This window comes from Ornithodoros turicata, chromosome 6, assembly GCF_037126465.1.
Source record: "Ornithodoros turicata isolate Travis chromosome 6, ASM3712646v1, whole genome shotgun sequence".
Lineage (NCBI taxonomy): Eukaryota > Metazoa > Arthropoda > Arachnida > Ixodida > Argasidae > Ornithodoros > Ornithodoros turicata.
In genome coordinates this window covers 20,040,817-20,066,579 of record NC_088206.1, presented here as the reverse complement: position 1 = coordinate 20,066,579, position 25,763 = coordinate 20,040,817, and the positions used below count along the sequence as shown (strand labels likewise).

General features: G+C 44.7%; 4 protein-coding genes and 1 pseudogene across 4 annotated transcripts; 4 read left to right on the top strand and 1 right to left on the bottom strand.

Annotated features, from left to right (window-relative positions):
* Positions 1-1,329: 1,329 nt before the first annotated feature.
* LOC135396373 (leucine--tRNA ligase, cytoplasmic-like) lies at positions 1,330-4,872 on the bottom strand. The gene has a single exon (XM_064627307.1). It carries the CDS (start codon positions 4,635-4,637, stop codon positions 1,368-1,370), a length of 3,270 nt encoding a protein of 1,089 aa, XP_064483377.1. The 5' UTR covers positions 4,638-4,872; the 3' UTR covers positions 1,330-1,367.
* Positions 4,873-9,522: 4,650 nt separating this feature from the next.
* LOC135396370 (leucine--tRNA ligase, cytoplasmic-like) lies at positions 9,523-13,516 on the top strand. The gene has a single exon (XM_064627304.1). It carries the CDS (start codon positions 9,874-9,876, stop codon positions 13,444-13,446), a length of 3,573 nt encoding a protein of 1,190 aa, XP_064483374.1. The 5' UTR covers positions 9,523-9,873; the 3' UTR covers positions 13,447-13,516.
* A 618-nt stretch (positions 13,517-14,134) lies between these two features.
* LOC135396372 (uncharacterized) lies at positions 14,135-17,571 on the top strand. The gene is made up of 2 exons (XM_064627306.1): positions 14,135-14,460; positions 15,373-17,571. Coding segments are annotated over exons 1-2 (2,166 nt in total). The 5' UTR covers positions 14,135-14,458; the 3' UTR covers positions 17,537-17,571.
* Positions 17,572-17,592: 21 nt separating this feature from the next.
* LOC135397434 (leucine--tRNA ligase, cytoplasmic-like) lies at positions 17,593-19,368 on the top strand (annotated as a pseudogene).
* A 2,135-nt stretch (positions 19,369-21,503) lies between these two features.
* Positions 21,504-24,947, top strand: LOC135396371 (uncharacterized). Its single transcript, XM_064627305.1, has 2 exons — positions 21,504-21,792; positions 22,751-24,947. Coding segments are annotated over exons 1-2 (2,166 nt in total). The 5' UTR covers positions 21,504-21,790; the 3' UTR covers positions 24,915-24,947.
* The last annotated feature ends 816 nt before the right edge of the window (positions 24,948-25,763 follow it).

The window sequence follows — 25,763 nt, the reverse complement described above, 5'->3', positions numbered from 1 at the left end:
AAAATGAAGTCCCGGTTTGACTTGAACACCCCTCGTATATTCCCTCGACTCCAAGGCGGAACATCTGCGACGAAGTCTGTCAACAAATCAAGCTTTTTATTTCGCGCATACCCAATGACGTTCTCTTGTTCGTTTGTTTTCGCTTTGTTATATATATATTGCATTTTTTTGGCGTACTACATAGCGCGCACGTGAAATGCTTTGAAGAGAATGCCGTCGTGCTGGCGTGCCTATCTGCATTGCGATCACGGTTGCGAGTTCCGCGCGGGAAATTCAATTCAGTTTTGTGCTCTTCTCGCGAGATCGCTTTTTCGATTGTCTGGTTTGTCATGACATCGGAAACACGGTCTCCGCTACTGAAAAGTGTGTCGCTGTTCTTTATTGACAAAAATTGCACTGGCAGTGACGTAGCCAGGCCCCTGCACCCCGTAAACCGTACCTCTGGTAGTGCATTCTGAAGAGCGAAACGAGGGTGAAATCCTCCTCCCCTATGTAAAGTCCCCATAGCGCACCTCCCGAACCATTTTTCTGACTTCGCCAGCTAGAACTACAAGTTTGTGACAAAAAGCGGAAGATCGGCTCCGATTTGTTCTGTGGGATGCCTGATACGTACAGGATAGAAAGATGGTACAAATACTTTGAAAAGTGAGTTTCAGAACAGGTGCATCAGTTATTAGACATTAAATGGCGTACCAGTTTTTTTGTTTTTATGAATAAGTAACTGGTGAGAAATTATCATCGGCTCTCTTGTCCTCTCATTCACCGCCTAGTGAATATCGCTTGAAGAGTAGCATCTTATTCGCCTCCTTTGCACCATTTTTTCCACCCAGTTGTAACACGACTAAACAGTACAATACTCTTGAGTCGTGAGTACGACCACCGACCATACAACCTACCTGCGTTGCATGTTGGCAGTAACATAGTCACAAAAGTATTCCGGGAGGTAGTTTTCCGGACAACTTTATATGGAGAAGGAGGAGGACCTTTGTTTGTCCTCTCCCAAACGCACTGCCAAAGGTTTGATTTCGACGGGGCTAGGGTTTGAACCACTGCCTGGCAAATGAACGACTACCATCAGACCGACCTCAACCAAAGAAAAGCAGGGAACCACACCCTAAAAAACATACTTCACCACATTGGTTCCCAGCACTAGGCCCTGCGCTTGCTTTGAGACGGCCCTGCATGATGGTAAGTGCAGAGTTCCATTTCAACTATCACCCTGTTTGTGTAAAGAGGTCTACCTCCATTGGTAGCTCTCCTGCTTGATGACAATACACTACCACAATAGGATTAGAGGCCATTTCCTTTCAGCCTACCAGTTGTAGAATATATTGGTCTTACAGCAATTTTATTACTGTTCCTCATGGTCATAAATTATCTCCTGCCCCTGCGGAATGTAACACAGACTGCGCAAAACTGAATACAATGAATGGCTGTCCGGGACAACACTCTTCTTTGATCTTGTCACTCGCCTCGTCATTGAACTTCAGCTCGACACTTCCCAAGTCAAGAGTACTCAACAAGTATTGCTGATTTTCTTCCAGTATTTTCTTCTCGTCAAACTCTGTTGTGGTGTTCAGGGCATCAATGCCCGAACGCTCAACCTTTTCGCGCATAGCCTGAGCAAAGGGCATCACTTTCTTCATGTATTTCTTCAACTCAGGCTTGTCTTTCAATTCCGTAGCAACGACTTTATTGTCAGGGAGTCCCCCGTGCTTGCGATGGAGATCCTGAAGTGTCGTAAGAATCGTTGCCTGCCATGGAGGGAAGCTCTTCGCTATCCAAACCGTTCCCTGGATGGTGCCGTTTGAGATCGTTGCGTCTGGATTCTCTCCCTTTTTCTTCCCTTTACTTGCCGCTGTGTGGAACTGCTTTAGTCTGATGCGGAAGTCGTGCACTGCGTCCATTAGATATTGGGATGACTTCAAGAGAGTTTCATCCACTTCTCCCGTCTGTGGCCATCTTGCCTTCATGATGCTTCCTTCTTTACCGAGCAGGAACCAAACGTGCTCACATATGTGGGGACAAATTGGGCTCAAGATTAAGATTTGAGCCTCGATGAAATGGAACACAAGGTCCCGATGCATTCCATTGGCACCGCACAGCTCTCTGTACTTATCTCTCGCTGCTTGGAACTCAAAGAAACCAGTCCGAAGAGCTTCCTTGAACATCATCTGTCTGTAGTTCTCGTACGTCTGATTGATGTAGTGGTCCATGTCGTTGAGGAAGACTTTGTCCACGTAACTGTTGGGCGGCCCCGTGCGCAAGGTGTCTCTCCCCGCAATCATTTCTTTGACCCATTCAAGAAAGGCATACAGTCTCAAAATTCCTGCATCTGCCATAGTCTCGACGAAGTTTGCGTCTTCTACACCATCGCCCGCGTCTGCAAGCGCCAACCGCATGCCGTCCGCAGAAAACTTCTCCAGAGCGTCTGCTAAGGTTAAGAAGTTACCGGTGGACTTGGACATTTTTTCCGAATTGAGAAGAAGGTGTCCGTTTGCTCTCATACCCTTGACCCACTTGTCCTGTTCATCAGGCCACATAGCACAGTGAGTGAAGATACAATACGAAAGATGATTTGGAATAAGGTCTTTCCCGGAGCAACGTAGGTCCATTGGGTACCAGTATTCAAACTCCCGTCTAATGATGTCCAGGTCCTCCTGCTTTACTTTTGAGTCGGCTGGTAAGTTGTTCTTGTTTAAGAAGATGCAGTCCCAAACTTCCGGCGTCATGTCTTCTGGCTTGTAACCGAAACGTGTCCTCGGAGAATGTCCCGTAATGTCCCCATCTTGCAAGAAATGTGCGATGGTATAGTAAGCCATGTAGATGGTGGAATCCGAAAGAGACTCAATGAGCCAAGACTCATCCCAAGGCAGTTTAGTTCCGAGGCCGTAGGTTCGCGAGCAAGCATGTTCACACAACCAGTCCAGTGTTGCTTCAAAGTTCTTTCTAACTTCATCAGAATATGTTTCCATTCTAGAGAGAGCAGCTCGTGCCATTCTCTTCCATTCCGGATTTCCGTAATCCAGGTACCACTGGTCACAGAGAGCAACGACGCATTCGTCTCCAGATCGGGACATAACTTTCTTCTCAGGCTCCATGTAGATCACCGCTTCTTGCTTGTCAGTCATTTCTTCTTGTATCTGTTTCTTGACGTCTTGGATTTTATTTCCTTTGTACGGGCCAACAAGCAACACGCCTTCGTAAAACCCCTTCAGATATACCCTCTCCTTTGCTTCCTGCAATTTATCTCTGTCATTCTGGCTCTGAATTTTCAATTGGTCACACACAGCGACTGCACTTAAAGATCCAAAGCTGGGAACATCGATGATTGGAACTGGGTCAAAGGGCAAGACCATAGAATCTTGTACACCAAACTTCTGCCTCAGGGCTTCCTTCTGTTTCAAATCTCGAAGAGCTGCAAAGTCGTCAGGTGCATCTGATGGCACACTTGTCACAATACCGGTACCTTTATCTTCCTTTATTGTCAGCATTGGGAGAGTATAGATGACATTGTAAGACGTAAGCGGAGATCTTAATGGCAACCCCATGATGTCTTGTCCAGTGAGGTTAAGTAAAACGTCCACCTTTCCATTCTCTTTTGTGAAGCCTTGGTAACTCATGTTAAGCGCAGCACGCAAAGTGGAAACGAAGACATCCCCGTTTGCCAGCTCAAAAGCGACATAGTTCATGTCGGGACGAACCCAGCAGTTGGTCTGACCATACATAGTTTCGGGACGCAGGGTAGCAGCAACAAGGAAAACGTTTCTCCCGGAAAGGCTCTTAAGCTTCTCGGGAAATGGTTCAATAGCCTTCATCTTGATGAGGGTGTACTCTTGCGGTCCCACGCCTTCGCCTGTGCTTCTGTCGTGATCCATGCACGGTTGATTGTCCTTGGGAGAGAAAATCGTATATCGTTTTCCAAACTTGATCTTGTCGCGTTCCTTCAGACGCAGGAACTGCCAGCGGATGAAAGAGTCATAGAATGGGTTGGCGTCTGTTGTGATGAAGGATCTCCTCCAATCTACTTTCAAACCCATCTTCATGAGATCGTCTCGAACAACGGGAGGGAAGTAACCCAGCCAGTAAGATGCATCTGCAAACTTCGCAATCTCGTTTTCGGGGATTCCGAGTGATGCCATTATTTGCCACTGATATTTTGCTGCTACTGTCTTTGCTGCTGCCTTGCTTTTCTTGCCTTTCGCTTTGCTCTTTAGTAAGGCTTCAGCTTTATCTGTAGTTGCCTCGGTAACATTTGTTTCGTCCTCCGTCTCTTCGGGAAACGTGGGTGGGTTGCCGTACTGCTCGATTTCTCGCGCAAGTTTGTCAGCGCAGGCCTTGATCGGCATGCCGGTGCAGTGAAAGCCGAACGGGAACAAACATTTCTTACCCAGCAGACGTTGAAATCCGACAGCAAATTCGCACTTTGACAGAGAAAACGTATGACCAAGATGAAGCCGGCCGTTCACGTACGGGTACGGAAAGGTGACGAAAAACTTATCGTCTGGTGAAGAATCCGGACTTCCGGCATTTTCTTCAAACAACTTTTCTTTTTCCCATATTGCCTGTACTGTTGCTTCGATATCAAGTAGCGTTCTTACTTTAAACGTGCCTTTTCTTTCGCTTGTTGAAGTCATGATGTACGTAGTCGAGTGTCGACGTGGATACAAAGGGTGTGCTTGTCACACCACAAGAACACACGCTCTTCACCGTCGACCGAATTGCGATGCGCAAATGTCATTCGAACACAGTCAGTACGTAGCAAAAAACTGTTTGTCAAACTCAGGATCTCACAGCACAAGGATTCAAGATTGGCGAGCTGCCTGACGCCAAAACCCACGTGGCTGTATCCGTCAGAAAAACACAGGAGCGAGAGCCGCCAGATAGAAGATATATAATTGTAAGAATTTAAAAACATGGTCACTTTTATATTATCCTCTATACAGTTCGTGTATTAAAAATATAGCAAGAATGTTGTCAGTATGCATGATGTACTTTCTATTGCTTGCTACACTCCATAGCAATGACGCCTCACATTTTCTATCTCCCACATGTCGTCTGCTACAAACGTATTGGTTTCGGTTTACTCTTCTGCCTGGCTTCAGTTTTGTGCGGTTCAACTTACTGGTACACCTCTCTATTCACAAAAATCATTGTACTTACATCGTACTAGCGATCATGTGCGCCATTTCATTGTCGTGTACTATCGTTTCCCACCTTTGTCGTACTAGGGTAACACACTCTTTGATATTCCTGTCGTGTTTCAAGTTGCGGCATGAGAGAAACGCGCTGTCTCTTTGTGCTTGAGGAATTTGTGTCGAGGGATGATACATGATGCACAGTTGTCCTTGCGTACTTCGCATAATGGGGCTTCGATCTGTTTTCTTTTTCTTTTTTCCTTTTGCGTTTTTTCATCTTTGATTTCCTATTAACTACGGGACACCTCGCTCGTTTCAACACATTGGTCGCTCAATTTAATAAACTGCGAGAAAATGACATGCGATCACTCACTGCTGGAGAGAATCGCGACATTCCATTACTTTTTTTTATGATACCAATCATGGCTCATTTTTATGACTACTGGTGCTCTGTGCACTGACTCCGCATGATTCTTCTTTATGAATGACTCATTGCTCTCAGGCTATCCTTGTCTTGTCATTGCTAACTTATGACTACTCACTGCTGCGATTAATTATGGCTTCATGAGTATTCCCGCAATATCACCTATGACTCGCGCTGACCGCGTACCTCAGCGCTTAGGCATGGCATTTTAGCAAATAACATTTGACGTTTCGGCTTCACGTTAGAACTTAGACAAAACTGGTTGACCTTTACTAAACTTGGGTACACTCCGATTTCGACAGCGCCTGGATTAGATTGGATGGCCAACGCGCAGAAATTAAATTCGACGACGGTCGAACAAAATGGGCTTACCGAATACGAATTCAGTTGCGGACAATTCTGTACTGGAAGGATTATATTTCTGCTTGCCGTTAGCGAAGTCAGAACCTCTGAACACACTTTCCCTTCGAAATATGACGTCAGAGGAGCAAGGGCATGGACCATTCACATTGTTCCTCATAAGCACGTGACCTCTCCAGTGGCCTCTTCGGTGGTGGAGATACCTCCTGACCAGGGCTGTCGCAGGATGAGTTTGGGTGTACACAGTGGCGTTTTTCTGTTTCCACTATCATCCACCTCGTCATAAAACGCGGAGTGCAGGTTCACACTGACACAAATACCCTTTCTTTGCTTTTTTTTTTTTTTTTTCATTTCCCTGGCACAACTAGGAGCGAAGCGTCGATCAGCTCTACGCCGCCGCTGCAGAGGTTCCAGTGGCAACGATATCAGCGTGACGTCACTCCCTAACATGAAGGGTGAGAGAGGGCGCCGCTCAGAGGAGAACGGCGCCGTCCGCACGGCCGCGGCATCCCTTTTCTCAAGGTCGTACTCTGATTGGCGGGGGTAGGGAATGACGTTTTCGCGGTATTCCAGAGGGGGAATTCCGGCATATTCTCAACATCTGGTGTTTGCTCTTGTCATGTATTTCATCGAATTGCAGTTAAACTCCGCCACTATTTCGCGTAGGTTTTCGAAAGCGTGGTCAGTGGTCAACGAGGAATAAAATGACACCGTAGTTTCGAAATCGACTGTAAAGGATGTGACCGTTCCTTTAAGCAGCACAATTTGCCTGTTGTACAACGCCTATAGTTGCCAAACAACGCTATAAAAGTGCTGCCACCTTACAGAGGCAAGAGCGCTCACAACCAGGATTGTTTGGATTTAATCCACAGGGATTTTATCAGGTGGATTTTTTTTGGATTTTATCCACACAATTTTATCCGGATTTTTTAGACATTTTCTCCAGATGTGATGTGAAAGACAATCTGAATTCAACGTCACACGGAAAACTCCTGGTTTATTTTCTTGTAGTGTTGGCTGTTTGCAAAAGCCCAGATTCGCGCAACATTAACTTTTAACTTTTTAACTTAACTTTTTTAAGTTATAACTTTTCAGATTTAACTTTTTCCCGCTTTCTTCTGCTTCTACCCATTCAGGGAGATACTTTCTTCCGCTTCCTTGAGGCACCGTAACTAAAGTGCGCCGAAACACGACAGCTAATCCAGGCGTGTAGGATCCACACCATTCAACCGCGCGTGCATGGAACTCCACTTTTCGGAAAACAATAGAAACTGATACAATATTGCTGGGACAGGCAGTTCCATAAACAGAAACTAGGAGAGGTCGCCTGAAATCAAGAACAGCAAAGCACATTTGTTTTTACTCTGTGTCACATTGCCTTGTATATATATTCTCCAAAAATGTAAAAAAATCCGGGTTTTATCCAAAAAAAGCCAACCGGAGAGGATCTTTTGAAAATACCCGGATTTTTTTCAACCCTGCTCACAACATAGGATCTCACAATTTTCCACCACCAGTATATCTTTTTATTCTTTTTGGACATCTACAGCCTTATCCAGGAACTAACGCATACCGGTGCTCTTCGCCACGATACGATCATTCGGGGTATCTTAATTTATAGCCATTACACAACTTCGATAATCTGCAACCCCCACGAAAAAAGAAAAAACGAGCAGAATTTACCAGAAAGCCTTCGTGCACACGACATAACTGTGAAGATCAATACCCTGCTAACTATCAAGGACTACCCAAAGGCAACGAGAATATCCTACCTTAGCGCAAACCTATCCTAGTAATCTTCCGCGGAACAGGCTCGAAAAGTGGCTCCTGGTTCCCTGATTTTTTCTTTGGTTGAGGTCCACCTGATGAATGTCATATTCAATTGGCTTTGCACAGCGGTGTAGCCGGAACCCCTTCCTCCCCCACTCCCCCGCCTAAATGGTACATTTGGCGGTGCATTTAGGAGAGGGAAAACAAAGGTGAGATCCTCCTTCTTCATATAAATTTTCCGTAGAACCCTGATTCCGCAGGTAGGTCGTACTCATGACTAAGGAGTATCGTTTAGGCGTGAGACTGTTTGTACGCAAGAACGGAAATAGTCCTATACTCTTCAAACGATATTCACTAGGCGATGGATGAGAAGGCAAGAGAGCCGATGAGAATTTAATAATAATAATAATAATAATAATAATAATAATAATAATAATAATAATAATAATAATAATAATAATAATAATAATAATAATAATAATAATAATAATAATAATAATAATAATAACAATAATAATAAACTTTATTCACCACTCTCGTGGATGAGAGTTGGGAGTAATTTCTCACCAGTTACTAATTTACTCTTTTTTTATTTTTATCTGGCACACTTTTTAATGTCGAGTAACCTCATCAGTGGCGTAGCCACGAGGGGGCTATGGGGGTATCGAGCCCCCCCTACCTGCCGGAGGCCGACCCACGCAAATATTGCAAATCCGAAGAGAAAAAAGAATATATATATATATATATATATATATATATATATATATATATATATATGGGGGGGGGGGGGGGTCAGAGTGACGATCGCAAAAGTTCTTGCAGTTATCGGCGTCTATCTAAGCAGCATACTTGAATACTTTTGAAACTATGAGCTTTTCATGCTATACTTCAAATCTCGTGAGGCGGCCTGAGAGCTCATGACACCTCATATGGAAACGCATTAATAAACGTACGTTGAAATATTCTGGATTTTCATCTCTCACCTCGCTGTGTGCACAAGGATGAGTGTGTGGGCGTTCCAGGATCAGCGGCGTGTGGGGGGAGCGGGTTTTTGTATCGAGCCCCCCCCCCCCCCCTTCTTTAGAGGTCTAGCTACGCCACTGAACCTCATCATGCACTTGTACGATACTCACTTTACGAAGTATCTGTCTCCATCTTCCTCCTCCGTACGTATCAGGCATCCCGTAGAACAAATCGGAGCCGATCTTCCGCTGCTTGTCACAATCTTGTAGATGCAGAGTGCAGTGGCGTAGCAGAGAAATATTTCAGGAGATGTGCCACGGGGATTTTACATGGGAGAGGAGGATTTCACCCTCGATCATTTCCCTCTCCCGAACGCACTACCAAAGGTACGATTTGGGGAGGGGGGACGGGGGACTCTGCATCCACCCATTCATAAATCACCCCCATTCAACATCAACCCACCTAGCTCAATGCGAACGTTACATATGTGTACATTTTTGTTTGCCTCTGGTCGAGGAAATGTCTCAAATAAACGGGCAAAAAAGTCTATCAACATTTTATTAACATCTAAAACATCGCGAGCACTTTTGATTCCGAGAAATAATATTTGATGCTGTTTTCATATCGACCACTTTCCTCGAACACGTACTTTGCGGAGCTAGGTATGTCATTGGGTGGCATGGGTCTTGCGTGAATTTTCCAAGAAGGCTGAGGAGCCCCGCCTTGGGCACTCATGCTTGCTTGCGTGTTTGGCACTTCTCCTCCGTGGTGTTTGGTAAGGAACCTCGAGCGACGGAGCCGCACGGCCCGTGCCGCCGGCCTACGGCCGCCCACTCAATGTCACGTGATAGAGCCAGGTCACGTGGGGCTCCGCGATGGAGTGCAAAAAGTGAGCCCTGCGCCCCTGCCCCCTGCCCCTGCTATCTCGCCACCTCCTATCCATCTCCTATCATCGCTCTGGTACTCTGGTTGTTGCTACGGTGGTTGTGTGGTTGGTTTGGTTGGTGCGAAGCTGGGGCTGGGATTCCTATCTCCCGTTTCGCGTGGCTATCTGGTGAAAGTACATGAGAAGGGGTTTAACGCCAACGTTTCAGGTATCCGATCAGCAGCAATGATCGCCGTATCGAGGTGGCGTTTCTCGGGATAGCAAGCCACGTGAAATATGTTATCTGTGTGATTTGAGTGCCGCTCCTTTCTCAACAGTCGAGACTGTGCATCATGAATTCGTCTAGCGCTAGGAAAGGCACCTTCAAAGTGAACACACTGCGGGAGATAGAAGCCGAAGTACAGACAAGATGGGAAAAGGAGAAAGTATTCGAAGAAAACGCTCTCGGTTCACATCCCGGAGCAGACGACAAGTTTTTCGTCACCTTTCCGTACCCATACGTGAACGGCCGGCTTCATCTTGGTCACACGTTTTCTCTGTCAAAGTGCGAATTTGCTGTCGGATTTCAACGCATGCTGGGTAAGAAGTGTTTGTTCCCGTTCGGCTTTCACTGCACTGGTATGCCGATCAAGGCCTGTGCTGACAAACTTGCGCGAGAAATCGAACAGTACGGCAACCCACCCACGTTTCCCGAAGAGACGGAGCACGATACGAATGTGACCGAGACAACTACGGATAAAGCTGAAGCTTTACTAAAGAGCAAAGCGAAAGGCAAGAAAAGCAAGGCAGCAGCCAAGACAGTAGCAGCAAAGTATCAGTGGCAAATAATGGCATCCCTTGGAATCCCCGAAAACGAGATTGCAAACTTTGCAGATGCAGCTTACTGGTTGGGTTACTTCCCTCCCGTTGTTCAAGATGATCTCATGAAGATGGGTTTGAAAGTAGATTGGAGGAGATCCTTCATCACAACAGACGCCAACCCATTCTATGACTCTTTCATCCGCTGGCAGTTCCTGCGTCTGAAGGAACGCGACAAGATCAAGTTTGGAAAACGATATACGATTTTCTCTCCCAAGGACAATCAACCGTGCATGGATCACGACAGAAGCACAGGCGAAGGCGTGGGACCGCAAGAGTACACCCTCATCAAGATGAAGGCTATTGAACCATTTCCCGAGAAGTTTAAGAGCCTTTCCGGGAGAAATGTTTTCCTCATTGCTGCTACCCTACGACCTGAAACTATGTATGGTCAAACCAACTGCTGGGTTCGTCCCGACATGAACTATGTCGCTTTTGAGCTGGCAAACGGGGATGTCTTCGTTTCCACTTTGCGTGCTGCGCTTAACATGAGTTACCAAGGCTTCACGAAAGAAAATGGAAAGGTGGACGTTTTACTTAACCTCACTGGACAAGACATCATGGGTTTGCCATTAAGATCTCCGCTTACGTCTTACAGTGTCATCTACACTCTCCCAATGCTGACAATAAAGGAAGATAAAGGTACCGGTATTGTGACAAGTGTGCCATCAGATGCACCGGATGACTTTGCAGCTCTTCGAGACTTGAAACAGAAGGAAGCCCTGAGGCTGAAATTTGGTGTACAAGATTCTATGGTCTTGCCCTTTGACCCAGTTCCAATCATCGATGTTCCCAGCTTTGGATCTTGCAGTGCAGTCGCTGTGTGTGACCAATTGAAAATTCAGAGCCAGAATGACAGAGATAAATTGCAGGAAGCAAAGGAGAGAGTATATATGAAGGGGTTTTACGAAGGTGTGTTGCTTGTTGGCCCGTACAAAGGAAATAAAATCCAAGACGTCAAGAAACAGATACAAAAAGAGATGATTGACAAGCAAGAAGCAGTGATCTACATGGAGCCAGAGAAGAAAGTTATGTCCCGATCTGGAGACGAATGCGTCGTTGCTCTCTGTGACCAGTGGTACCTGGATTACGGAAATCCGGAATGGAAGAGAATGGCACGAGCTGCTCTCTCTAGAATGGAAACATATTCTGATGAAGTCAGAAAAAACTTTGAAGCAACACTGGACTGGTTGTGTGAACATGCTTGCTCGCGAACCTACGGCCTCGGAACTAAACTGCCTTGGGATGAGTCTTGGCTCATTGAGTCTCTTTCGGATTCCACTATCTACATGGCTTACTATACCATTGCACATTTCTTGCAAGATGGGGACATTACGGGATATTCTCCGAGGACACGTTTCGGGTACAAGCCAGAAGACATGACGCCGGAAGTTTGGGACTACATCTTCTTAAACAAGAACAACTTACCAGCCGACTCAAAGGTAAAGCAGGAGGACCTGGACATCATTAGACGGGAGTTTGAATACTGGTACCCGATGGACCTACGTTGCTCCGGGAAAGACCTTATTCCAAATCATCTTTCGTATTGTATCTTCACTCACTGTGCTATGTGGCCTGATGAACCGGACAAGTGGGTCAAGGGTATGAGAGCAAACGGACACCTTCTTCTCAATTCGGAAAAAATGTCCAAGTCCACCGGTAACTTCTTAACCTTAGCAGACGCTCTGGAGAAGTTTTCTGCGGACGGCATGCGGTTGGCGCTTGCAGACGCGGGCGATGGTGTAGAAGATGCAAACTTCGTCGAGACTATGGCAGATGCAGGAATTTTGAGACTGTATGCCTTTCTTGAATGGGTCAAAGAAATGATTGTAGGGAGTGATGCCTTGCGCACGGGGCCGCCCAACAGTTACGTCGACAAAGTCTTCCTCAACGACATGGACCACTACATCAATGAGACGTACGAGAACTACAGACAGATGATGTTCAAGGAAGCTCTTCGGACTGGTTTCTTTGAGTTCCAAGCAGCGAGAGATAAGTACAGAGAGCTGTGCGGTGCCAATGGAATGCATCGAGACCTCGTGTTCCGTTTCATTGAGGCTCAAATCTTAATCTTGAGCCCAATTTGTCCCCACATATGTGAGCACGTTTGGTCCCTGCTCGGTAAAGAAGGAAGCATCATGAAGGCAAGATGGCCACAGACGGGAGAAGTGGACGAAACTCTCTTGAAGTCATCCCAATATCTAATGGACACAGTGCATGACTTCCGCATTAGACTAAAGCAATTCCACACAGCAGCAAGTAAGGGGAAGAAGAAGGAAGAAATTGCTTCCCGATCAAAAGCATCGGATAGCATTCTCCAGGGAACCGTTTGGATTGCAAAGACATATCCACCATGGCAGGCAACGGTTCTTACAACACTTCAGGCGCTTCACCGCAGACACAGAGGTCTCCCCGACAACAAAGTCATCTCAGCAGAGCTGAAGGACAATGCTGAGTTGAAGAAGTACATGAAGAGAGTGATGCCATTTGCGCAAGCCCTGCGGGAGAAAGTAGAAGAGCGTGGCATCGTAGCGCTTAATACCACTCTAGACTTTGACGAGAAGTACGTTCTGGAGGAGAACATGCGCTACTTACTGAATACTCTGGAGCTAGATGCAATTGAGCTGAAGTACAATCACGAAGCGTCAGAGAAAATCAAGGAAGAGTGTTCTCCTGGTCAACCATACATCGTGTTCAGCCATGCACAATCTGCTCACCTTCGTTGCATCAACCCACAGCCATGCAACGGGCACTTTGAGTTACTTGTCCCAGTTTTGGATGGTGATACTCTTGAGAAGGTGATCTCGCGCATGGCAAAACAGCATTCCCCACTGCTGGCAAACAAGGATAATGTCACCCTGTTGCGATATGAAGATTCACTAATGGGCCCGAGAAAGCTACCAGCATTCGATAAACCAGAATATGGCAAGACAGCTATACCGCCGGAGGCATGTTTTCATATCAAGCAAGACACGGGGGATCTGGAAGTCAGTACAAACGGGAAAAAGATAAACATTGGAAAGCAAATTGCTTACGTCGTGCATTGAGTCATAGAACTTGGAGCTGTAGCGTTTTACACATTTTAGGCATGGTTATTAAAATGGGGAGAGTTACTCATCTTTTGTGACATATTTTTAATGACTTTTCAAAGACATCAACACTGAATAAACTGGGTAGCCTGCTCTTCATTGGCCACACGTTTAGCCCATTCCTTGTGCCTTCCAAGGGTCACAGGAAATGGTGCCATTGTGATGCTTACACTGACTTGCATATCTCTCAACGTTCCTTGTGTAGCCGGGGAGGGGAAGAAGTTTTGGGCATGGACGTTTCCTCTGATTTTTTTCCAGGGGAGGGCAGGAAGCTTTCATGAGGGGAAGGGCAAAGCATGCAACTAATAGACACTAGATGATAGAATGATGACAATTTGTAGTGGGTTTGGGAGAGGGGGAAAGAAAGTAAAATGCTTCCCCCTCCATATATATGTTTTGTTCAACCTACCCGACATACATTTTTAGCAACATTGGTACCGTCGTGTCGTAACTGAATTTTTGTGTTGAATTTTGAAATGTGTTTTGCACACCCTTCGAGATTCTACGGTCCGACGGGCGTTTTCATTTCTTTTTCCTCTGAACATTTATGATTCTTGCTGCATATAGAGATGCCAGAAAACGACCGATGACGCGTCCTCCTGAAAAAAAAAAAGATATATATATATATATATTGAAGAAAAAAAAAAAGCGTGCTTTCTCCAAAGTAACTGATGTCACAGTGTCAAATTCAAAATATTTCAAAGCTCGCGCGAAGCGACAGATGTCAAGAGGAGGAAATGACATTGTTGGTCACGTGGGTGACGTGGGGTGCTTCGATGGACTCTTCCACGTGACTTTGGACAGTATGATATCATCGTAGGAGTTCCCAGAAATGACCATTGCTACGGAACTAGAAACCCCCTAATTTTGTCAAAGCCGGCTGTACAGGTACATGAGATGGTGGTGACGGTCTCCAGATGCGCACACTGCATGACGATCTTCTCCGAGGTTCAGAGCTGAGTAAACTCCAATGTAAGTACTGAATTTATTTCTAATACCGCTCATGAATTGCAGGTTTTTTGGGTGTCACATCAAGGGTTAGACATCTGTAGTAGCGACACCATCGATTTTCCCGATTGCTTTTGTCTCGAAGGTTAAACGAGGTAATCTTTGCAACTTGGGTCACTGGTGTGATCCGCAAACCATGAATGAGGAGTTCGCGGTGCCTGTTCACCTGATTCTCAGCTTTTGCACATCACGCAACCGCATTACCGTGCTTTGCATTGCTTTGCATTGCTTTGCATCACCCAGAAAAGTTATCTCGTAGTTGCGACGATGCGATACGACTCCCACGTTTCCAAATCTTCTCTCTCTCTCTTTTTTTTTTTTTACTTTCTGTGATTTCTTTTTCGCTGAACTTGTTTATCCCATTGGGGTGTAGTTCGGAGTCGGGACCACTGGGTTTTAAAAATTAGCGAAAGCGTTTGCAAATTAAATATAGCATACACGGGAAAGACGAGCACATACCGAAACGAAATATACAAGAATTGTAAGGTTTTGTGGCCTACGGTATTTTGTGTACGCATTTGCATGAAACACAGACAGAGGGCCATGCCATATATCCTATATACGAGGCTATTTCCATGCCAAGACGGATTTGGCGGCCGCCATCTTGTGCAAGGCATGCAGGAAAGCGCTTTGGCAGAGCGGGGGCCGGGTTTAGCAGGTTTAGATTAACTTAGAGATCTCTATGGGCCGGGAAAGGCCTGCTTTTGCAGAACACTAAATTAAATTCCCACCAAACAGTGTCATTCAGATTTTTTGCGCTGTACACTGATATGTATAATGACCGAATTTATTGGCTAGAAATGTCTTTGATGTCCATATGGGTACATAATGTATGACTGTAGTGGCTAAGGACATCCTGTTCAAATCCCTTCACAGGTCAGGCATGTGTTTACAAGATTCTGTGGTGGACACCCTATCTGGCCCTAGTGCACTGCCACTACAACCTCTTGGTCACTTAGAAGAACAGATAGAGAATGTGAAGAAGGCACTGCGCTTGCAGGGCATTAACTTTGAGGAGCAATGCACATCGAGTACAGGCACTGACTGCTGGATCTTATATAACCTCACACCATGGAACAAGATTCTTTACTTTGCAAATATGGAACTTCAAGAGTACAAACCTGGAAAGTTGAGTCTTTGCGAGGTGAATAATAATACCGCTATGTGCCATGACAATGGACCTCTACTCAGTGCTGCATTTGTGACTTATTGGCTAGTCAAGAAACACAGCTGTGTCGATTTTTTTAAACCAGGCGCCTTTGTAGTTCGACAGTCAAGCAGTGCGTTCAAAAATGCTCTTGCATCTAATGCTAATCTGTGCCACTTTGATTATTCCTGGAGTGGCTACTCGCGACATAAAGAACATTTTGTCTCCGAGGGAGTCAGCCTGCTGAAGAATGTCGAAAGCCTTGTCCTCTGCAACGTTGAGATCAAGCACGAAGGAACTGTTCTTGTCGCCGAGATGCTTGAGGACAATAGAAAAATTAAAAAAGTAAACTTTACTAGTAATTCCCTCACATACTGTGACTCGGAAAGAATATTTAGAGGTCTAAGAGGGTGCATGACGTTGACAGAGCTTGTGTTTGACGGCAACCGCATTGGAAAGAAGGCAATGAAGTATCTCGGTCAACTCGTTGCAAAAAGTCAGTTGCTCGAAACGGTTGCACTCCACTTCTGCATTAGCTCTGAAGATAATGGTATAGAAAGTCTCGGCAGTGCTCTCAAGGTTAACACCAGCGTTAAAGAGATCAGCTTCGACAGCTGTAGCTCTTGTGTGGAAGCAATAGCAGATGCTCTCATAGAGAACAGATCTGTACGCTGTGCCAAATTTGTACAGAGTGGAGTCAGTGACGAGAATTGCTCAAAGCTGTCCAGAATGCTCCAACAGAATTCAACTTTAGAAGAACTGCACCTCTCTTCTAACCAGATTGGAGACTACGGAGCTTCGTTTCTAGCTACTGGACTTCTTGGCAACAAAACTCTCCGAAAGCTCTTCCTGGACGAGAACTGTATTGAACATCGTGGCTTAGGACGTCTCATCGAAGCCCTGGCAACGAATGAATCTCTTCAGTTTCTCGATGTAACTTCCAATTCTTTGGAAGAACATGACACTAGCACATTAAGCAGAGCACTTATCAGTGCCAGAGCTTATGGAAGGGTAAGGCTGGACTGGCAGGATGTTGACATCAATCAGCTTGCAAAAGTTCTCGCTGCTGGAAGTCAAATTGAAGATCTCGAGCTCGACTGCACAAGGGTTTCAGAGGGGAAGATGCTTGAAGTACTCTCATCACTTTGTGCTAATGCATCGGTTAAGAAGCTTTGTTTAAAGGGGCAATTAACAGTCCCAATTGCTGAGTCTATAGCCAAAGTGCTGTACACAAACACAAGTATCAAAAGCCTTGATGTACGCTTCTGGACACAGCAGCATGGTTTCCCAAGTTTGCTTCGGGCCCTTGAATGCAACAGAACCATAACAAAGTGCAGTATTAACATACAGGAATACACCACAAAGATACGTCTGGCCATGGGGTCAGTCCTGCGCAGAAACACAGCCATCACCAATCTAGTAATTTTTGCTTTACATGAACGTGACTTCAGAGCTATATCCAAGGCATTAAGATCTAACTACACGATATCCAAACTAGACTTTGTATGTTCTGCAAAACCAAATAAGGACGTGTCTGACATTCGTAGATTGCTTCAGCGCAATCAATCACTTCTAAGTGCAGCAGCTCGTTTCGTCATCAGCCCTTCAGTCCATAAAGAAAGAGCGTTGGCCTTTGAAAAACTTGCACACAGTGACAGCCTTGCTGAGCACTTGGTGAACATCACATCCAAGAGTGCGGAGGAGATCAGAAAAATTTTGCGTTGTGCCAAGGAGTACGTTACGTCAAACTATTTCAGGATAGTTGGTGTGGTGAAAGCAAAGGTGGAGTGCTACGACATTGTGGGTGACAGAGGACAAATTGACCAACTCAACGAGGTGTGTTTGCGAAGGCTACTGTTTTACCTCAGGATTGATGACGTTATTGATCTTTGATTGTCATAGTTTAATAAATATTGAGTGTTGCTACATGAATTTTTTTTTTGTCATATATGAGACTGCAGCTGAACGGCATCTATACTAGTATGCCATTTCACGTCTGTGTGTGTGCATGTGTGTGGTATGCTTGTTCGGATGAGTGATGAGTTGTTGTTTTTGCTTGTTTAAATGTTTTTTGTGTGCTTGATAGGAAGGGAATCGGCCACATATCCTCAGCTCTCCTCTTCCACAGTGTTTTCCGCTTTTAAATACATAACACCAACCATACCAGATTTTAACCTCATTTAAACTCCAATCAAGGTCTGACTGTGTTCAGAAAATGATAACAAGTGACAGTAAACTGAATTTCATCACAAAACAACAAAGCTGACATGTTCACCAACAACATGTGCACAAAGTGATCGGCAATGTTGAATCTGTGGTTTTTGTTAGCTTGCACGATTAACTGGAGGAGAACTGAATCAAAATGCAATCGTGTGATTTGTTACGCACACAGAATGTCCTCGAACCTGTAGTATGACTTTCAAGTGACCTGTTGCATTCACTCCCTTTTCACTGCAGCTATCTTGGGAGGAAACACTGTACCAGCAAAATATCAGTGGTAAATAATGGCATCCCTTGGAATCCACGAAAACGAGATTGCAAAATTTTGCAGATGCAGCTTACTGGCTGGGTTACTTCCCTCCCTTTGTTCGAGACGATCTCATGAAGATGGATTTGAAAGTAGATTGGGGGAGATCCTTAATCACAACAGACGCCAACCCATTCTATGACTCTTTCATCCGCTGGCAGTTCCTGCGTCTGAAGGAACGCGACAAGATCAAGTTTGGAAAACGATACACGATTTTCTCTCCCAAGGACAATCAACCGTGCATGGACCACGACAGAAGCACGGGTGAAGGCGTGGGACCGCAAGAGTACACCCTCATCAAGATGAAGGCTATTGAACCGTTTCCCGAGAATCTTAAAAGACTTTCTGGGAGAAACGTTTTCCTTGTTGCTGCTACCCTGCGTCCCGAAACTATGTATGGTCAGACCAACTGCTGGGTTCGTCCCGACATGAACTGTGTCGCTTTTGACCTGGCAAAAGGGGATGTCTTCGTTTCCACTTTGCGTGCTGCGCTTAACATGAGTTACCAAGGCTTCACAAAAGAGAATGGAAAGGTGAACGTTTAACTAAGCTCACTGGACAAGACATCATGGGTTTGCCATTAAGATCTCCGCTTACGTCTTACAGTGTCATCTACACTCTCCCAATGCTAACAATAAAGGAAGCTAAAGGTACCGGTATTGTGACAAGTGTGCCATCAGATGCACCGGATGACTTTGCAGCTCTTCGAGACTTGAAACAGAAGGAAGCCCTGAGGCAGAAGTTTGGTGTACAAGATTCTATGGTCTTGCCCTTTGACCCAGTTCCAATCATTGATGTTCCCAGCTTTGCATCTTTAAGTGCAGTCGCCGTGTGTGACCAATTGAAAATTCAGAGCCAGAATGACAGAGATAAATTGCAGGAAGCAAAGGAGAGAGTATATATGAAGGGGTTTTACGAAGGTGTGTTTCTTGTCGGCCCGCACAAGGGCAATAAAATCCAAGACTTGAAGAAACAGATACAAAAAGCAGGAAGCATTGATCTACATGGAGCCCGAGAAGAAAGTTATGTCTCGATCTGGAGACGAATGCGTCGTTGCTCTCTGTGACCAGTGGTACCTGGATTACGAAAATCCAGAGTGGAAGAGAATGGCAAGAGCTGCTCTCTAGAAAATGAAAACATATTTATTTATTTATTTATATTATTTAGAACATACTATCAGCCCAAGGGCTACAATAGGAGTGGCAGCAGAACAATAATACAACGAAAAAAGAGAGAGAGAAGATACAATGCAATATAATTCTACTCAAAAAATCTATCTAATGCTGACATGAAAGTGTCAACGCTAGCACAGTTTATCACAAATAAAGGTAACCGGTTCCACTCGCGAATGGTACGAGGTAAAAATGAATAACGGAAGCAATCAGAGTGAAAACTGAACTCGGTCAAAAGTTTATCATGAGCTCGCCGAAGTGGGCGACCGACCAGCGGTTGCAGATACTCTGACCTGTCGATACTTAACATACCACTGTGAATTTTATAGAGAAATTTCAGTCGGTTCATGTCAAACCGTTTAGACATAGTTGGAATACCAGCCCTAATGTGTAATCCAGAAACAGACAGTGTCGAACGGTACTCACTGTAGATGAAGCGCAAAGCTCTATTCTATATTTTCTCAATTTTCTGCATTGCGGACTTAGTGTACGGATGCCAGACAGGGCTTGCGTACTCCACAATGGGTAAAACTAACATTTTGTATGCAATAAGTTTCGTGCCCGATGTAGCGTGTCTTAACGACCATTTAAGAAAACAAAGCTTTTTGAATGCTTTTTCAGCCACCATGTCCACATGTAAATTATATGACATATTTGACTCAATATGGACACCGAGGTACTTGAAATTACTGACGCGATTCAATAGGACACCATTAATAGAGTAATTGTAGATGGACTTCCACTTTCTACGACAGACACTCATCACAACACTTTTTGCAATATTAAAAGACATTTGCCATTCGTCACACCACTCCGCAACATCCGCGATACAACTGTTAAGTTTGATTTGATCTGTAACGTCCATTATCTCGGTATAAATTACTGCATCAGCATAAAGTCTAATATGAATCCCTTTGTCACGTAGACTTGTCAGGTCATCAATATAAAGAAGAAACAATAATGGATCTGGAAGTCAGTACAAACGGGAAAAAGATAAACATTGGAAAGAAAATTGCTTATGTGGTGCATTGAGTCGTAGAAGTTGGAGCTGTAGTGTTTTACACATTTTAAGCATGTTTATTAAAACGAGTAGAGTTACTTATCCGTCGTGACATATTTTTAATGGTGCCATTGCAAAACCTACAGAGGCTTGCACGTCTCTCGACGTTCCTCGTGTAGCAGTGCCGTGGCCGGGGGGAAGAAGTTTTGGGCATGGACGTTTCCTAGGATTTTTTTCCAGGGGAGGGCAGAAAGCTTTCAAGTGGGGAAGGGCAAAGTATGCAATTAATGGACACTAGATGATAGAATGATGACAATTTGTAGTGGATTTGAGAGAGGGGGAAAGAAGGTAAAATGCTGTTTTGTTCAACCTTCCCGAAATACATTTCTAGCAACGTTGTACTGTCGTGTCGTATTTGAATTTTTGTGTTGAATTTTGAAATGTGTTTCGCAGCCCCTTTATATCTTTTTCCTCAAACATTTATGATTCTTGCTGCAAATAGAAATGCCAGGAAACGACCGATGACGCGTCCTCCTGATGAAAAATATTGAAGAAAAAAAAAAGTGTCCTTTCCCCAATGGAACTGATGTCACAGCGTCACCGTCACGTACACAATGTCCGCGGATACTTTCAAGGTATTTCAAAGCTCGCGCGGAGCGACAGATGTGAAGGGGAGGATAGGACATCGTTGGTCACGTGTGGTGCCCACGACCTATAACGACAATGTCGTGGGCACGACCTACTAGATTATAACGACATAACGACCATGTCGTGGGCACGACTTACTAGATTATAACGACATAACGACGATGTCGTACGTACCCCTTCCCAGCGCCGCATTTTTGGAAGCTAGCGGTGGCGCTTCCCATCGTCCCACTTATTGCTTCCTCAACTTCTACAATACTTTGTCCTTCAGCTTACCTTAGTATTTCTGTACAAGCGGTGGACGTTCCACAGATGTTTTATTCTGAGGTTGATTATCATCATCATTCTACGCGTTTTCATAGGAGCTATCGCTGTCGTCTGCTACGGTAGTCCTACATACGCTTCTGCGCGTTCAGAATTCAAATTTCCATCGTCCAATCGTGGCGTGCCGATGAGTAGCGCCCCCTGGCGGATCGTGCGGACGGGCTCCTCATAGGGGATAGGGGTTGGTGATTGTGACGTGGTCACGTGGTCGTTATAGTTATAATCTGGTAGGTCGTGGTGGTGCCTCGATGGCTGGCCTGTTCCACGTGACTTTGGACAGCATGCTATCATCGTAGGACTTCACAGAAATGGCCATTGCTACGAAACTAGAAACCCCTTAATTCTGCCAAAACCGGCTGTGTACATACATGAGAGGGTGATGGTTTCCACACATGCACACTGCATGACGATCTTCTCCGAGGTTCAGAGCTGAGTAAACTCCATTGGAAGTGCTGTAGCAAGTGGTCCCTATCTTTCCGATGTAAGTAATCAATTTATTTCTAATACTGCTCATGAACTGCAGGTTTTTTCGGTGTCACATCAAGGATTAGATACCACCGCGACACCACCGATTTTCCCGATTGCTTTCGTCGCGAAGTATTCTCCCCGAAGAGGTGCGCGTTCGTTATTTATTAGGAAGGACAATTGCCGAAGCCTTACTTGAGTGAATTCCATATTTGTCACAGATCACGCAGCTCATCAACAGGTCAAACAACGTAATCTTTGCATCTTGCACCGCTGGTCGCAAACCATGAATGCGAGGAATTCGGTGTTTGTTTACCTGATTCTCAGCTCTTGCACATCAGGCAACAGCATTGCCGTGCTTTGCATCACCCACAGAAGTTACCTCGTAGTTGCGACGATGCGATAAGACTCCCACGTTTCCAAGTCTTTTTCTTTTTTTTACTTTCTGTTATTTCTTTTTCGCTGGCCTTGTTTACGACACTGGGGTGGAGTTCCTACCGGGAGTCGGGACCACTGAGTTTTAAAAATTAGTGAAAGCGTTTGTAAATTAAATATGGCATACACGGGAAAGACGAGCACATACCGAAACGAACTACAGCCTATACAAGAATTGGTTTTGTAGCCTAGGGCCTAGCACAGACAGAGGGTGCCAAGACGAATTTAGCGGGCACCATCTTGTGCAAGGAAGAGAAGCGCTTTCATAGAGCCCTTTTTTGGGGGGATGAGTGGGGTAGGGTGTAGCAGGCGTAGATTAACTTAGAGATCTCCATGGTCCGGGGAGAGGCCTCTTTGTGCAGAACAATAAATTAAATTTCTACCAAACAGTGTCACTCAGATTTTTTGCTCTGTACACTGATATGTAACGACCGAGTTTATTGGCTTGAAATGTCTGTGATGTCTATATGGGTACATATAGACATGGGTAGTGTATGACTGGTAGTGGCTAAGTACATCCTGTTCAAATCCCTTCGCAGGTCAGGCATGTGTTTACAAGATTCTGTGGTGGACACCCTATCTGGCCCTAGTGCACTGCCACTACAACCTCTTGGTCACATAGAAGAACAGATAGAGAGTGTGAAGAAGGCACTGCGCTTGCAGGGCATTACCTTCGAGGAGCAATGCACATCGAGTATAGACACTGACTGCTGGATCTTACATAACCTCACACCATGGAACAATATTCTTTACTTTGCAAATATGGAACTTAAAGAGCACAAACCTGGAAAGTTGAGTCTGTGCGAGGTGAATAATAATGCCGCTGTGTGCCATGACAGTGAACCCCTACTCAGTGCTGCATTTGTGACTTATTGGCTAGTCAAGAAACACAGTTGCATAGATTTTTTTAAACCACACACCCTTGTAGTTCGACAGTCAAGCAGTGCGTTTAAAAATGCTCTTGCATCTAATGCTAATCTGTGCCACTTTTATTATTCCTGGAGTGGCCACTTGCGACACGAAGAACATTATGTGTCTGAGGGTGTCCGTCTGCTGAAGAATGTCGAAAGCCTTGTCCTCTGCAACATCGAGATCAAGCACGAAGGAGCTGTTCTTGTTGCCAAGATGCTTGAGGACAATAGACAAATTAAAAAAGTGAACTTTACTAGAAATTCCCTCACATATTGTGGCTCGGAAAGAATATTAAGAGCTCTAAGAGGGTGCTTGACATTGACAGAGCTTGTATTTGACAGCAACGGCATTGGAAAGAAAGCAATGAAGTATCTTGGTCAACTTGTTGCAAAAAGTCAATTGCTCGAAACGGTTGCACTCCACTCCTGCATTTTCTCTGAAGATAATGGTATAGAAAGTCTCGCCAGTGCTCTCAAGATTAACACCAGCATTAAAGAGATAATCTTCGACAGCTGTATCTCTTGTGTGGAAGCAATAGCAGATGCTCTCATAGAGAACAGATCTGTACGCTGTGCCAAATTTGTACAGGGTGGAGTCAATGACGAGAATTGCTCAAAGCTGTCCAGAATGCTCCAACAGAATTCAAGCTTAGAAGAACTGCATCTCACTTCTAACCAGATTGGAGACTACGGAGCTTCGTTTCTAGCTACTGGACTTCTTGGCAACAAAACTCTCAGAAAGCTCTTCCTCAACGTGAACTGTATCGGACATCGTGGCTTAGGACGTCTCATCGAAGCCTTGGCAACGAATGAATCTCTTCAGTTTCTTGATGTAACTTTCAATTCTTTGGAAGAACATGACAGTAGCATGTTAAGCAAAGCACTTATCAGTGCCAGAGCTTATGGAAGGGTAAGGCTGGATTGGCAGGATGTTGACATCAATCAGCTTGCAAAAGTTCTTGCTGCTGGAAGTCATATTGAAGATCTCGAGCTTGACTGCTCAAGGGTTTCAGAGGGGAAGATGCTTGAGGTACTCTCATCACTTTGTGTTAATGCATCGGTTAAGAAGCTTTGTTTAAAGGGGCAATTAACAGTCCCGATTGCTGAGTCTATAGCCAAAGTGCTTTACACAAACACAAGTATCAAAAGCCTTGATGTATGCTTCTGGATACAACAGCATGGTTTCTTAAGTTTGCTTCGGGCCCTTGAATGCAACAGAACCATAACAAAGTGCAGTATTAACATAGAGGAATACACAACAAAGATACGTCTGGCTATGGGGTCAGTCTTGCGCAAAAACACAGCCATCACTAATCTAGTCATTTGTGGCTTACGTGAACGTGACTTCAGAAATATATCCAGGGCATTAAGATCGAACTACACGCTAACCAAATTAGACTTTAAATATTCTACGACACCAAATATGGATGTGTCTGACATTCGTGGATTGCTTCAGCGCAATCAATCACTTCTAAATGCAGCGGCTCGTTTTGTCATCAGCCCTTCAGTCCATAAAGAGAGAGCGTTTGCCTTTGAAAAACTTGCACACAGTGACAGCCTTGCTGAGCACTTGGTTAACATCACATCAAGGAGTGCGGAGGAGATCGCAGAAATGTTGCGTTGTGCCAAGGAGTATGTTATGTCAAACTATTTCAGGATAGTTGGCGTCGTGAAAACAAAGGTGGAGTGCTACGACATTGTGGGTGACAGAGGACAAATTGACCAACTCAACCAGGTGTGTTTGCGAAGGCTACTGTTTTACCTCAGGATTGATGACGTTATTGCTCTTTGATTGTCATAGTTTAATAAATATTGAGTGTTGCTACATGAATTTTTTTGTCATATATCGGACTTCAGCTGAAAGGCATCTATACTACGCCCTTTCACCTCTGTGTGCATGCGTGTGTGTGATATGCTTGTTCTGATGACTGATGAGGTGGTGTTTTTGTTTTTAATTGTTTATTGTACGCTTGATAGGAAGGAAACGAGTCACATATCCTCAGCTCTTCTCTTCCACTGTGTTTTTCCTCGTCCAGTCAGTCATTTTTTAGTCCCTGGGACTAAACTTTAATCACTGGGGTTCCGCTTTTAAATACATACCACCAACCATCCTGGATTTTAAAGTCATTTAATCGTAAATCAAGGTTTGACTGTGTTTAGAAAATGCTAACAAGAGGCAGTAAAATGAAAGTCATCACAAAACAACAAATCTAACATGTTCACCAACAACATTAGTGGCAAGTGATTGGAAATGTTGGATCTGTGTTTTCTTAGCTGGCACGATTAACTGGAGGAGAACTGAACCAAAAGGCAATCGTGTGATTTTTTACACACACAAAATGTCCTCGAACCTGTGGTATGACTTTCAAGTGACCCGTTTCACTCACTTTCACTGCAAATACCTTGGGAGGAAACACTGTACATCCTTGAACAGTACCAAAAGTACCCTCCTTGTAATTTGTTTCCTTTCCCTTGCCCTGGTGTGCAAGTGAAGTAGTTGTCCACTATGCAGTGAAACAATTCAAAGCGTATACCCTAAAAGAATTTCGCTGCAGCATACAATTCTGTGCTAATGATGCCACGAGAGTGCCACAGTAAAATACTGGAAAGGAGCCCTTTTGTATGCAAAGCAATTCCTGCA